This window comes from Nematolebias whitei, chromosome 6, assembly GCF_014905685.2.
Source record: "Nematolebias whitei isolate Nwh7 chromosome 6, NemWhi1, whole genome shotgun sequence".
In the NCBI taxonomy this organism is placed as follows: domain Eukaryota; kingdom Metazoa; phylum Chordata; class Actinopteri; order Cyprinodontiformes; family Rivulidae; genus Nematolebias; species Nematolebias whitei.
Window position 1 is genome coordinate 47,158,418 of NC_056503.1, and position 13,359 is coordinate 47,171,776.

Here is a 13,359-nt window from a genome sequence, read left to right on the forward strand (position 1 = left end):
GCCTCCACCCAATATGTAGCTGCCATCTATCCTGCTGCCACCACCCATCCTGCTGCCTCCATCCAACATGTAGCCACCATCCATCCTTCTGCCACCACACAACATGTAGCCTCCACCCAGCATGTAGCCGCCATCATTCCTGCTGCCACCACGCAGCATGTAGCCTCGACCCATCTTGTGGCCTCCATCCATCCTACAGCCTCCACCCAGCATGTAGCTGCCATCCATCTTTTTCCCTCCACACATCCTGCTGTCACCTCATATCCTGCTGTCTCCACCTATCCTACTGCCTCCACCCAGCATGTAGCCACCATCCATCTTTCTCCCATCCATTCTCCCTCCACCCACCCTGCAGCCACCTCATATCCTGCTGCCTCCACCCAACATCTAGCTGCCATCCATCCTTCTGCCACCACCCAACATGTAGCCTCCACCTATCCTGCTGCGTCCACCCAGCAAGTAGCCACCATCCATCTTTCTCCCTCCACCCATCTCGATGCCACCTCATGTCCTACTGCCACCACCCAGCATGTAGCCACCATCCATCCTCCTCCCTCCAACCATCCTGCTGCCACCACCCAACATGTAGCTGACATCCATCCACCTCCCTCCACCCATCCTGCTGCTTCCACCCAACATATAGCTGCCATCCATCCACCTCCCTCCACCCATCCTGCTGCCACCACCCAACATGTAGCCACCATCCATCTTTCTCCCTCCATCCATCCTCCCGTTAAAGAAGAGGCATTTTTCTGTCTCTGTCGACCTAATAAGCGAACTTACTATAAGTATCCATTTATATTGTTTTGCATCCTTCCCTTGAAACAAACTTCCATCAGCTAAAATAATATATTATGGAGCAAATAAAACAGTGACATAACGATGTCACGTGCTGAGCGCAATTGTTTCTTCAGAAATATTTTCTTTAGAATCTTAAGTTTGGAGCATTATTTCGGACGTCTTCTCCCCTGCGGTGTCTTTCGGAGCTGCTGCCTCTCGGAGAGCAGCGTGTCACTCCACCCATAGATACTCCACCATCTGTTACGGAAGCACGGTCCGTGCTGTACTTCCGGGTCGCACGGGTCGTCCTTTTTATGAATCAAAACTGTCTTCGTTTACTTAGAAAAGCTGACGCTGGTTCAAATCCCGGTCCGGGACCGTTCTGGGTGGAGTTTGCATGTTCTCTCCGTGCATGCGTGGGTTTTTTCCGTGTACTCCTGTTTCCTCCCACAGACCAAAAACATGCATGTTAGGCTGATTGGTAACTCTAAATTGTCCCTAGGTGAGAGAGAGAGAGTGAATGGTTGTCTCTCTATGCGTCCCTGTGATGGACTGGAGACCTGTCCAGGGTGTCCCCCGCTTCTGGCACAGGGACTGCTGGACATGGGCGCCCCCGTGACCCGAAAAGAAAGAAGCAGATAAAGTAATGGATGGATGGAGAATTAGGGCCATGCAAAAAAAAAAAAAAAATGGCGTCCGTCCCTGGGTGGGCTCGAACCACCAACCTTTCGGTTAACAGCCGAACGCGCTAACCGATTGCGCCACAGAGACGTGGAGGCGCAGGCAAAATAATAATTTTTAATGCTAAAAAAGCCGACATGTGTTCAGCCTTTACACGGATTAACCATCTCTGATCCTCGAGGACTCATTTACAAGAGAGACCTGTGTCTTTGTGGAAGTGGTCTCCAGCTACAAGTACTTGGGTGTGCACCTGAACAACAACAACCTCAGCTGGAGCAACAGCACCACCAGCCGGGTCAAGAAAGCTCATCAGAGACTCTACTTCCTCAGGAGGAGACGAGCTGGTCTGGGAAGTTCACCTTTGTTTCTCTCACTAAAGCTCTCTAACGAGGTGCACACATTCCTCCCTGTTCTCCTCCTGCCTTTTAGCTCTCTGTCAGTGTATCGGAGCAGCTCCTATTTTTACACATCTTTCCGAAATGAAAAACTACTGTTTTGGATCTGACCGACTGGACTTTCGACGTAAATTACAAAATCTTTTCAACAAAGCGACAGAATCCTGGAGAACCCTCATCTTCTCGGACGAGACGCATGCAGCTGGATAAATCTCTGGAGGTGATGTGTCTACCTCTGCTGTCGACTGAGGACGACGGAATTGCGTATAACTGGATTCATGAGAACAGGTTTCCTGTTTTTGGAACAGTCTGGATCCTGGTTTATCAATGTACAAAGAAGACGATCGCAGCTAATCAGAATCAGAATAAGCTTTATTATCATTGCACCGAGATACGAGAACATGTGCACGCGGTTGTCCGGAAGATGGACGGAGTGCACGAAGCTGCTACAATACTAAGCGCGGCCTTTCTTAGCCTTTTTCAGAATAATAATCTTAGATAGGAAAAGGGAGAGAAACATGAGGGTAGATAGTGGTATTACATATTACTACCATTACTAATTTGGACCTCGTTAGGCTGCTGCCTATGTTAAGGTTGGTTCGTGCTCTGAGGACTCAAAATCAGCTGATGTACGAGTGAAACCGTAAGATGGATGTGATTTGAATCGCAGACCACCTGCGGCTTTGGGACTCGTCAGCATGAACACGACCTTGAAGAGGCTCGTAAGCGCGGACCAGTAGAACGCACCCCCTATCTGGCCATTTTGGACCTTGGAAGTACCAGCACAGACTCGAGGATGACAAGAAAAAACAGTCTACCTGAATAAATCAACAATTGTAGTTATTTGAATTAGACTCCCTGGTTGCCCTCGAACAGATGACTTATCAATTTCTCCTGGGTAAACTAAGGAAAAGCTTAGTCTATCACAACCCCACTCTCCTGTGAAGGCTTGTCAGAACGGTGCCGGCTGACCATCATCTTATCAGGACAATATCTGTTAGTGCTTCATGGACACCTCATCGTCAAATGCATATGTAATGTGTTCAAAATGTGTTGGCTGGCAGAGTTTTTGGATGTCTTAAATCGTGTCCTGTTAGGACAAGATGTGAAGAGATCTTTTTTGTAATGCCACTACCCTCTCCTCATGGCTTTGCCCCTTTTTCTATCTACAAAAAAATTCTGAAAAGCATAAGAAGACAGCGCGTTATAGCAGCCGCTACGTGCACTCCGTCCATCTTTCGGACGGCTGTGCGTACATGTTCTCGTTGTATCTCGGTGCGATGATAATAAAGCTGATTCTGATTCAGTCCTCACCTCCTTCTACAGGTGTGCAGTGGAGAGCATCCTGTGCTCCAGCATCAACGTGTGGCGTGGAGGCTGCACAGCTGCAGAAAGAAAAGCTTTGCAGAGAGTGGTGAAGGCTGCACAGAAGATGTTGGAGTCAGTCTCCCCACCATCACAGACATCTACACCTCCAGATGCAGGAAGAGAGCCGCCTGCATCATGAAGGACCCCGCTCACCCAGCACACACTTTTTGCCCCGCTCCCCTCAGGAAGGAGGTTGAGGAGCATTAAGTGTAGAACCACTAGACTGAGGAACAGCTTCTACCCTGAGGCTGTTAGACTCATGAATCTCTAACCAGTGAAGAAGGGAAAAAAAAATCACTACTTTTAATTAATGTTTTCTTAGTTCATATCTTAGATCTTACTAATGTTTGTCTTTTTACTCATTTACAAGAGAGACCTGATTTCAACAAATAATGATGACAACAATGGACAACAACAATAGACAATCATAAAAGAGGCATATGGATTTTATTTTTTTACAAATTAAAATAAGATGGCAAAAAAGTAGCAAAAACAACTGGATTATAAGGCGAATGTAGAAAACAAAAACCAGGAACATGTCTGTTAGTTATTGCCAGGAGTCCAACAGTTTCTTAAAACCACTTAGAGAGGTCAAGGTCAAGAGCTTCAGATCTTTTTGAAGATATTCCAGGAAACGGGAGCAGAGTAGGAGAAGGTCCTTTTGCCAAGTTCAGTTCTCACTGAAGGGACACTGCAGGTAATAATGTCCTGAGAGCGCACGCTGTAGCTGCACTCACGCAGAGACATGTAGGAGGTACGGTGTTGTTCATTTACACCTTAGAGCAGACCTGGGCATTGTACGGCCCCAGGGCCACACGCGGCCCTTTGGTTGACTCTGACCGGCCCCCGTAAGGGGAATTACAAAATACATATGTAAACAAATGAAGTTAACCAAATCCAGATATAGATCCTCTCTCAATAATGATGTCAGCTTTGCTTCACATCTCCACCTCAGACCTTCAACCTGACTTTAACATTTCCGTTAAAGCCCAACAGAGACTAGACTTCTCTCACTAAACAAGAAAAAAGAACTGAAAAACACCAAATGAGATGTTGAGACTACAAATGTAGGCACATAAAGAACCGGGACTCGAAATCACAGTTCAGTGACGATCACTATTATATGATGTTTCATAATATTTGGAGTACAAAGACAATATTGTGATATATTTACAAAGCTAAGAACTTTTTCCAGCAGTATATAAAACTCAAAATGAGTTTTGGGGTGAATGTGACTGAAAATGATCATTAATATAACGTCACAGATGGTAAAAATGTTAACAGTTTACCATTGTACTGGGAAATTTAATTGAATAAATGACATTTTTTGTAAGGAAACCTTAATCATAACAAATACTCTTACCAGCTTGTTAAAACAGTGCTATGTACTGCTTTTAATAATGAAATACTATTATTATGCAGTATTGAGTTAACTTAAAATCAGTTCTCTCTTGTAAATGAGTCCTCGAGGCTCAATGGGATTTACCTGTCTAAATAAAGGTTGAATGAAAAAGTCATTTGTGCCGGCCCTCCACAGTATTTGTTGTTTCTCATGTGGCCCCATGGAAAAAATAATTGCCCACCCCTGGATTAGAGCCACCGTAAGTTGGAGATGTATGAAGGCAAATAAAGGTTGAATAAAGACAACGTGGTGCGTATGACAAATAAAGAAACTCTGGGTTTATTTTCTACAATGATTCACTGTTTCAGGTTATTATAGTGAACGCTAGTATTTGACATCTAAAGCGGATTTTAGCTCCCGTGGATGTTTAAACATGATCCCACTGCGGCCTTTAGAGGGCGGCAGAGCGTCCGAACGCTGAAAACCACCGACGAAGAAGAAACACCGGAAGCGGTTTTGTAGCGGCTCAAGTCTGCAGTGTGTTTAGTGTTTTTTTTTTTTAAATACATTATTCTTGTTCTCAATTGGATTTCTCATTTTAAAAGTAAAGAAAACAAGGACGAGCGGCTGTTAAACAATTTGTCAAAATGAAGTGAGTGATTTCACTGCGACGTAGCTAAAATGAGCGGTTGGCGATTTGAACGGATTGTCTGGTTGGGGAGGTTTTTAACTTCATTTTGCTCCACATGTTGGTAGATGTGGTGCAGCTTTGTCACAGTTTAATTAACGTTTCAGGCTGAACATCGAGGGTCTGTTGGTGTATTTTCCCTATGATTACATCTATCCTGAGCAGTACTCCTACATGCTGGAGCTGAAGAGGACTTTAGACGCCAAGGTGGGAGAGTTCAGCCTTAAACCCAAAATACTGCAAGTTCAACTTTAGTTTGATTATGAGAGCAGGTCAAAGTCAACTCACATGTAGAAGTTCCCCTGGAGTTGATTATTATGTTTAAAAATTCTCAATCTGTCCTTGTTTCCTTTTTGATTGTCTTTGTTGTCCACTGTCATCACTTTTTGTTAAAATCAGGTCTCTCTTGTAAATGGGATTAACATGTATAAATAAAGGTTGAACGTTTAATCCGTCATGTTTTAAAGCTGCTGATGAAGATCCACGCTGTTTTATGTTCAGGGTCATGGAGTTCTGGAGATGCCGTCAGGAACCGGGAAGACCATCTCGCTGCTGTCCCTCATCGTCGCCTACCAGAGGGTGAGTTTGCCTCGATGCGTTCTGGGCTTTCATGCGGTTTCTGACTGAACACTTCAACATTCGAACACGTCCGGTTGTTTGTCTCAGGCCTTTCCTTTGGATGTGACCAAGTTGATTTACTGCTCCAGAACGGTTCCTGAGATCGAGAAGGTGAGTCAGGTCAGACAAAACGAGTGTAGAAATACAGGTGCATCTAAAAAACATTAGATGACGTTGAAAAAGTTTTAACGTTTCTTGTCTATTATTTCAGAAAGTGGACCTCGTATGCAGTATTAAGATTCACTACACAGAGTGAAATATTTCAGCTTTTATTTCTTGTAATTCTGATGATTATAACTTAAAATAATGAAAACTCAGAAACGGAGAATCTTCCACAGCCAGCTGTTTGTTGGGACCCGTGTCAGTGTGGGTCGGTGCCGAGTCCTGCTGGAAAATGAAACCAGCATCTCCGTACAGCTCGTCAGCAGAAGGAAGCATGACGTCTCTAAAATGTCCTGCTAGATGCTGCGTGGACTGAGGACTTGAGAAACCACAGTGGACCAGCACCAGCAGAGGACATGGACCCAAACCATCCCTGACTGTGGAAACTTCACCCTGGACTTCATTCTGGACCTCCACTCTTCTTCCAGACTCTGAGACTTGATTTATAAATCTTTCATGTGAAAAGACGTTGGACCACTGAGAGACAGTCCAGTTCTTTGTGTCCTCAGCAGGTAAGACGCTTCTGATGTTGTCTCTGGTTCAGGAGTGGCTGGACTTGAAGGAGACATTTGTAGCTCATGTCCAGGAGTTCATCAGCTGATGACACGAGGAGTTTATAATAATGAACCTCTTCACAATATTCTCATTTTCTTTTGGTTTTTCATCATCTTTAAGTTTTAATCATCAAAATAGCAAATGTTTGAAACACTCGAGTCTGTGTAATGAATCTATGTAACAAATGAATTTCACTTTCTGACATGATTGAAAGAAAATATATAACTCTTTCACCGTATTCTACATTTTTGAGATGCAGCTGTACATCTGCCTGCTCAGATATAAAAATGTGTTTTTTGTGTCGAGGTTGTGGAGGAGCTCAGGAAGCTGATGGAGTTTTACGCCAAAGAAACCGGAGAGGTGAACAACTTCCTGGCTCTGGCTCTTTCCTCCAGGAAGAATCTCTGCATCCACCCTGAGGTACAAACACCCCGTGTACAGCCCGAACACACGCTGAGACACGTTAACGCATTCTGAGCGCCGCGTGTCTTAAACTACGTGCACACAGGTGAGCGCTCTGCGTTTTGGCAAGGAGGTTGACGGGAAGTGTCACAGCCTGACGGCTTCGTACATCCGTGCGCAACGTCACAGTAACCCCAACCAGCCGGTCTGCCGCTTCTACGAGGTAAAATCTCACGTGAACTCACCAGAAAGGACTCTTCAGCACAAATAAGATAAATGTTTGATACATTCACCATCTTTTTTTCTACCTGGAGATATTTTAGAGTTTTATTTGTCACTCTGCGTTGCCACAGAGACTAAGTTTGGTCATCAGGACCAGCAGCTTCAACAACATTCCAAATAATAATGTATATATAAAATACAGTGAGTAAAAAAACATGTTTAATTTAGTTTATTTAGGTCTTTGGGTCCTTTTTTGTGTTTTTGTATTTTATATTTACCTTCTTGTTTTACATGTTAATTGGAGTAAATAGTAAAAACCTTTTGTTCAACTTCAGTTGTTTTTATATGTTAATATAAATAAATTGACATTTATTAACAGGGTTCATTATTAATGATATATTTTTTTTATCTCCAGTCCCTGAATTAAAAAAAAAAAAAAAAGCTAAAACAGAGCAGGAATAAAATATAAATATATATAAAAGTCTAGTAATTAAAAGAATAAAGATGGAATTTAAAACTCCTGCAGAGTTAAATGTTCGTTTTTCCTCCGAGCGTCTCGTTTCTTCCAACTCCACTTGTTCTGGGTTCGTTGCAGGAGTTTGACTCGGTGGGACGTCAGGTCCCGCTTCCTGCCGGCATCTACAACCTGGACGACCTGAAGGACTTTGGCCGGAGGAAAGGCTGGTGTCCGTATTATCTGGCCCGTTACTCGGTGAGTCGGGTTCAGAACAAACATGGCGGGTGTGGTGACGTCCTAGAGTTTTCCTCCGTTTCTTTATTTCCTTTCAGATTCTGCACGCCAACATCGTCGTGTACAGCTACCACTACCTGCTGGACCCAAAGATCGCTGACCTGGTGTCGAAAGAACTCGCCAAGAAATCCGTGGTGGTGTTTGACGAGGCTCATAATATCGGTCAGATTTATCTCACAGGTCGCTTTGAGACTTGAGGACTTTGCTGTGAGTTCAGTTTTGTCCTTTCTTCCCCGTCTCTCCGGACAGATAACGTTTGCATCGACTCCATGAGCGTGAACATAACGAGGCGAACGCTGGACCGCTGCCAGACCAACGTGGAAACGCTCCAGAACACCATCCACAAGTAGGAGGCAGCAGAACGCAGGGAGCCTTTGCAGTTGGTTGGGCTTCGGTCAATAACTTGACCTTGAGTAGGGAGGAATTCTGGGTAATCTGGGCTCTGATTCTTCTAGTCCTCGGTCAAATTAAACCTCGTACTGGACACAAAGACGAGTCCAATCGCAACGAATTTAACTTCTCAAATGTCAGAAAACATCAAATTTATTACGCCACGAAAAAAGGTTAAATCATGTCTTCTGGACAGTTTGTTTGGGAGAAACGTTTCGTCTTTCATCCAAAAGACTTCATCAGTGTGAGGCCTGCCACCCACATCTGTCTTATAAATAGCACCTCGTTGATCACTTCTCCCCGAAAGAAAACTGTCCAGATGACCTGATTTAACCTTGTTGTGATTTATTTACCTGGATGATTGAGCTTTCAAACCTCTTATCTAATTTATTACCATAACTAATTATCTACTTAATAAATTATATATTTATTGTCATCTGCCACTAAATAAATAGGCCAGTCAGAGTTGTGTTAAAAAGATGAAAATGTCTTTTGGCATTAAGAGAAATCACTCAAGTAATTTTATTTGGATGTTTTGATTTAAACCAGCGTCAAGTCGCAGCGGCTCTGCCTCTTAAAGCCTCAAAGATCTGTTAGCACTCAGAGTAGGCGTTGAGGGGGACCTCAGCTACTACCACCAACGTTTAGCTCCGTATCTGTCAAATGGACTGAGTTGTAGCCCATTAGTTGTGGCGGCCATCTTGAATCAGGTTGTCACCAACAGTTAATCAGCTGCAAAGGTACATCCACCTCCTGTAAGTTTCGTTAAAGTCGGTCGTCTGGTTCACGAGATATTTTGCTAACACACACTGTCACGTTCTTCCAGATGTCAGGGTGGTGGGTGAGACAGTAAACAAACGGTAAACAAACGTTCCTTGTTTTTAATTCAGATACTGAAATGAAAGGTGAAATGTCTCGTAGGATTAAGGAGACGGATGCTGCTAAACTGAGGGAGGAGTACCGGCGGCTGGTGGAGGGGCTGAAGGAGGCCAACGTTGCCAGGGAGACGGACGTCTACCTGTCCAACCCAGTGTTGCCTGACGAAGTCCTGCAGGGTTCGGCCATAAATATTTGTTTTGACGTTTGAACTCTGCTTGTTGATTGGTATTCACATTTAAAACTCCCCTTAACCCTTCTGCATAGATTATTAATAAAAAAATGTTTTAATGTAAAAACAGATTTAATCTGAAAACTTTTTTCATGTGAGGAATCGCAAAAGATTTCAGTTTAAAAGCTGCAGCCTCTTCTGTAAACTGACTCTAAAGTTTAAACCTGTAAAGTCAAGAAGTCGGATCGTTTTTCCAGAAGTGAAATTCTGTGAAAGTTCAAAAGACATTTGTACTTTTACACTTTGGGAGGAAGGTTTTACTTTGGGGGATGATTTAGTCCGAAACACAAAACGAATCCTGAAACCTCGACTGTTTTGGTTCTGGTCTTTGTCAGAGGCGGTTCCTGGTTCGATCCGAACGGCTGAGCACTTCGTCGGGTTCCTCAGGCGGTTCCTGGAGTATCTGAAGTCCCGTCTGCGGGTCCAGCACGTGGTGCAGGAGAGCGCCCCGCAGTTTCTCAAAGACATCTTTGACAAAGTCTGCATCGACCGCAAACCCCTCAGGTCCGCTTCGGTTCTGATCCACACGAGACAAAACGTTCAATAGTTGTTTTATGAGTCCAGCAGCAGAACTAAAGATCACTCCGTAGTTTCTCCTAAGCCGCCCGATGACCCGGCTCTGTGGTTCCAGGTTCTGTGCAGAGAGGCTGCAGTCTTTGCTGAGGACTCTGGAGATCGCAGACATCGCAGACTTCTCGGCCGTCACGCTCATCTCCAACTTCGCCACTCTCGTCAGCACCTACAGCCAAGGTACGGAGACGCTCCTCCGAGCCTCCCCACCTGACTCCAGGTCGGATTTTAAACGTCTCCACGAGCCGACTGAACGTTTTCTCTCTTTGTGAAGGTTTTACCATCATCATCGAGCCTTTTGAAGACAGGACTCCGACCATAGCCAACCCCGTGCTGCACTTCAGGTAAAGTCGGGTCCATGTAAAAACTTAGAGAGGGCGGATGGAGGTCGTCTTTATGGATGCTGCTACAGATGGACCCATTACAGACTGACCAACGTTGGCCACTGGGCCGTGTCTACACTTTATTACCAAGTAGGAAAAAAGATGCTGCAGCCGTTAGTCAGGGATTTTGAAGGGACTTGTTCTTGGTCTATGGGTTGAAGAATGTTCGTTTAAGTGATAATTTTTAATATTTAAAGTACAAAATGGTTCAAAAAACAAAAACATTTTGTCCACGGGCTGCCCTGACTTGTAAAGATCTGTCTCTGTCAACAAAGTGTTCGTTTTGAACGTTCGCTCATGTGACGAAGATGAAAGAAAACTCCAAAGTTCACGCTCGGTAATCCAGGTATAAAATCCAACAATGTTCAGTCGGGTCATTAAACAAAGTTGCTTCGTTTTTTACTGTCAAGAAGAAGAAGAAGAAAAAAAAATCAAACTCTGGACAGAAACGCTGCTAATTAAGAGTTGGAATTGTGATCTTCTAAAGTGGATTTAAATAAAATAAATAATAAAATTTGGGCGTCTGATCTGGACGCCTCCCTTTAGAAGTTTTCTGGGCACGTCCCTCTGAGGGAGACACCGGACAGGACCCAGAACTCTCTGGAGGGATTGTGCATCTTCTCTGGTCTGGGGACGCCTCAGGGTCCCCCAGGAGGAGCTCAAAGGTCTCTGGGGAGAGGGAGGTCTGGGTTTCTCTCCTGGACCAGTTGCGACCTGATTACTGGTACAGATGAGCCATAGAAGATGGATGGGTGGATAAAATCTTGATTTTATTTACCATGAAATGATATGGGGGAAAAAACAGAAATAAAACGTGTTAAAGACGACGTCTGCGTTTAGGCTGCACTAACACGCTGCTGTAATGATGATCTGCTTCGTCCTCAGCTGCATGGACCCCTCCATCGCCATCAAACCTGTTTTTCAGAGGTTTCAGTCGGTCGTCATCACCTCCGGGGTACGTCCAACCTCTTGTTTTTTATAATACAGTAGTCCCTCGCTACTTCGCGGGTCGTTTTTTGCGGACTTTCTCTATCGCGTTTTTTTTTTTTTTTTTTTTTCAAAATAAGATTGAACATGACACACAGTTGGCTGATTGATGGATGAGCCGCACGATCGGCATGACATTTTTATTTAAAATTATTTAAAATTATTTAGCACCTCCTGCACCTTTGTGCAGCCCACACTGCAGGAGAAGCGTCCTTCTGCAGTTCCACCTCCTTCCTCCTGTGATCTCCGTTCTGCTGCAGAGAAGTGGGCGTGGCCAAGAGGAGGCTGAGAGCTTAAATCATTCTGTGCTCTTTTAGAGCGTTTAGAGTTTAGAAACATTTATATATATATATATATATATATATATTATTTTATTTTTTTCAGGGTACGGATCCCCGTGATAAACGAGGGACTATTTTACCCTTAGCTGCAAGCTGGTGACCTAATGGTTGTTGTTTTACGAAGAAAAGTGAATCTTTTATCAAGTTATTTCTTCCTCTTTGTCCTCCGTCCTCACATCAGACCCTGTCTCCGTTGGACATCTATCCCCGAATCCTGGACTTCCGTCCCGTCACCATGGCGTCCTTCACCATGACGCTGGCTCGGACCTGCCTCTGTCCTCTGGTGAGTCTTTCCTCTCAGCGAGGGCCGAGTGGTCGGAGAGCAAAACCTAAACTCTAAATGTCGAAATGGAAAGAAGTGACGTGAGTTTTGTTGCAGATCGTCGGTCGGGGGAACGATCAGGTTGCTCTGAGCTCCAAGTTTGAAACCAGAGAGGATTTTGGTTTGTAAAAATCTAAATGTGTTTTTTTTTGTTTTGGCGTCATCCGAAGTGTAAAAAGACGCATGTTTGTTTATTTCATAGCTGTGATTCGCAACTATGGCAACCTCCTCCTGGAGATGTCGGCCATCGTTCCCGATGGGATCGTTGCATTTTTCACCAGCTACGTCTACATGGAGAACATCGTGGCGTCTTGGTATGAACAGGTACAGATGTTAAAAATAAAGAAGCCTTGTCGTCTTTCAAAACCAACATTTTTTCGTTTCTGGAATAATTTTACAGCTAAAGCAGCACAGCGGAGGCGGCGTCGTTTTTTAAAACTTGATATGCGTTTCTTGTTTGCAGGGAATCCTGGAGAACATTCAGAGGAACAAACTGATCTTCATCGAGACTCAGGATGCTGCAGAGACGAGCATGGCTCTGGAGAAGTACCAGGAGGTCGGAGACGTCATCGGACCCGGTTTTAAAACGGTTTATCTTCTGCCTGAACAGTTGAAGCATGAAGTGCTAATGATGATGCTCGTGTTTCCCGCAGGCCTGTGAGAACGGCCGAGGAGCCATCCTCCTGTCTGTGGCGCGAGGGAAAGTGTCTGAGGGGATCGATTTCGGTAAATAAACAAAAATAAACAAGTGTTTGTGTTAAATGATTCTGAACCTTGTTGTGTTTTTTTTGTCTCAGTGCATCATTTTGGTCGAGCAGTCATCATGTTCGGAGTCCCGTATGTTTACACGCAGAGCCGCATCCTGAAGGTCAGAACCAGCAGCGTTCAAGAGACTCGTCTTATGTTGGACGTCTTAACGTTACATCTGTCTTCTGTTGGACGTCTTAACGTTACGTCTTCTTCTGTTGGACGTCTTAACGTTAACTCTGTCTTATGTTGGACGTCTTAACGTTACGTCTTCTTCTGTTGGACGTCTTAACGTTACGTCCGTCTTCTGTTGGACGTCTTAACGTTACGTCTTCTTCTGTTGGACGTGTTAACGTTATGTCTTTCTTCTGTTGGACGTCTTAACGTTATGTCTTTCTTCTGTTGGACGTCTTAACGTTACGTCTGTCTTCTGTTGGACGTCTTAACGTTACATCTGTCTTCTGTTGGACGTCTTAACGTTACGTCGTCTCCTGTTGGACGTCTTAACGTTACATCTGTCTTCTGTTGGACGTCTTAACGTTACGTC

At 44.3% G+C, this 13,359-nt stretch overlaps 1 protein-coding gene and 1 non-coding gene across 2 annotated transcripts in view; one reads left to right on the forward strand and one right to left on the reverse strand.

Annotated features, from left to right (window-relative positions):
- Positions 1-1,477: 1,477 nt before the first annotated feature.
- Positions 1,478-1,551, reverse strand: trnan-guu. Its single transcript has one exon. It is a non-coding gene; the product is annotated as a tRNA-Asn (tRNA).
- A 3,589-nt stretch (positions 1,552-5,140) lies between these two features.
- Positions 5,141-13,359, forward strand: part of ercc2 (excision repair cross-complementation group 2) — a 10,985-nt gene continuing 2,766 nt past the window's right edge. The window contains exons 1-20 of the mRNA XM_037678358.1: positions 5,141-5,218; positions 5,362-5,461; positions 5,756-5,833; positions 5,921-5,983; positions 6,896-7,009; positions 7,098-7,214; positions 7,809-7,925; positions 8,003-8,126; positions 8,214-8,310; positions 9,276-9,409; positions 9,798-9,966; positions 10,094-10,212; positions 10,307-10,376; positions 11,301-11,370; positions 11,925-12,026; positions 12,123-12,186; positions 12,268-12,389; positions 12,529-12,621; positions 12,719-12,791; positions 12,863-12,933. Coding sequence (XP_037534286.1) covers positions 5,214-5,218; positions 5,362-5,461; positions 5,756-5,833; positions 5,921-5,983; positions 6,896-7,009; positions 7,098-7,214; positions 7,809-7,925; positions 8,003-8,126; positions 8,214-8,310; positions 9,276-9,409; positions 9,798-9,966; positions 10,094-10,212; positions 10,307-10,376; positions 11,301-11,370; positions 11,925-12,026; positions 12,123-12,186; positions 12,268-12,389; positions 12,529-12,621; positions 12,719-12,791; positions 12,863-12,933 — 1,902 coding nt within the window. The 5' untranslated portion in view covers positions 5,141-5,213. The remainder of the gene's footprint in view (positions 5,219-5,361; positions 5,462-5,755; positions 5,834-5,920; positions 5,984-6,895; positions 7,010-7,097; positions 7,215-7,808; positions 7,926-8,002; positions 8,127-8,213; positions 8,311-9,275; positions 9,410-9,797; positions 9,967-10,093; positions 10,213-10,306; positions 10,377-11,300; positions 11,371-11,924; positions 12,027-12,122; positions 12,187-12,267; positions 12,390-12,528; positions 12,622-12,718; positions 12,792-12,862; positions 12,934-13,359) is intronic.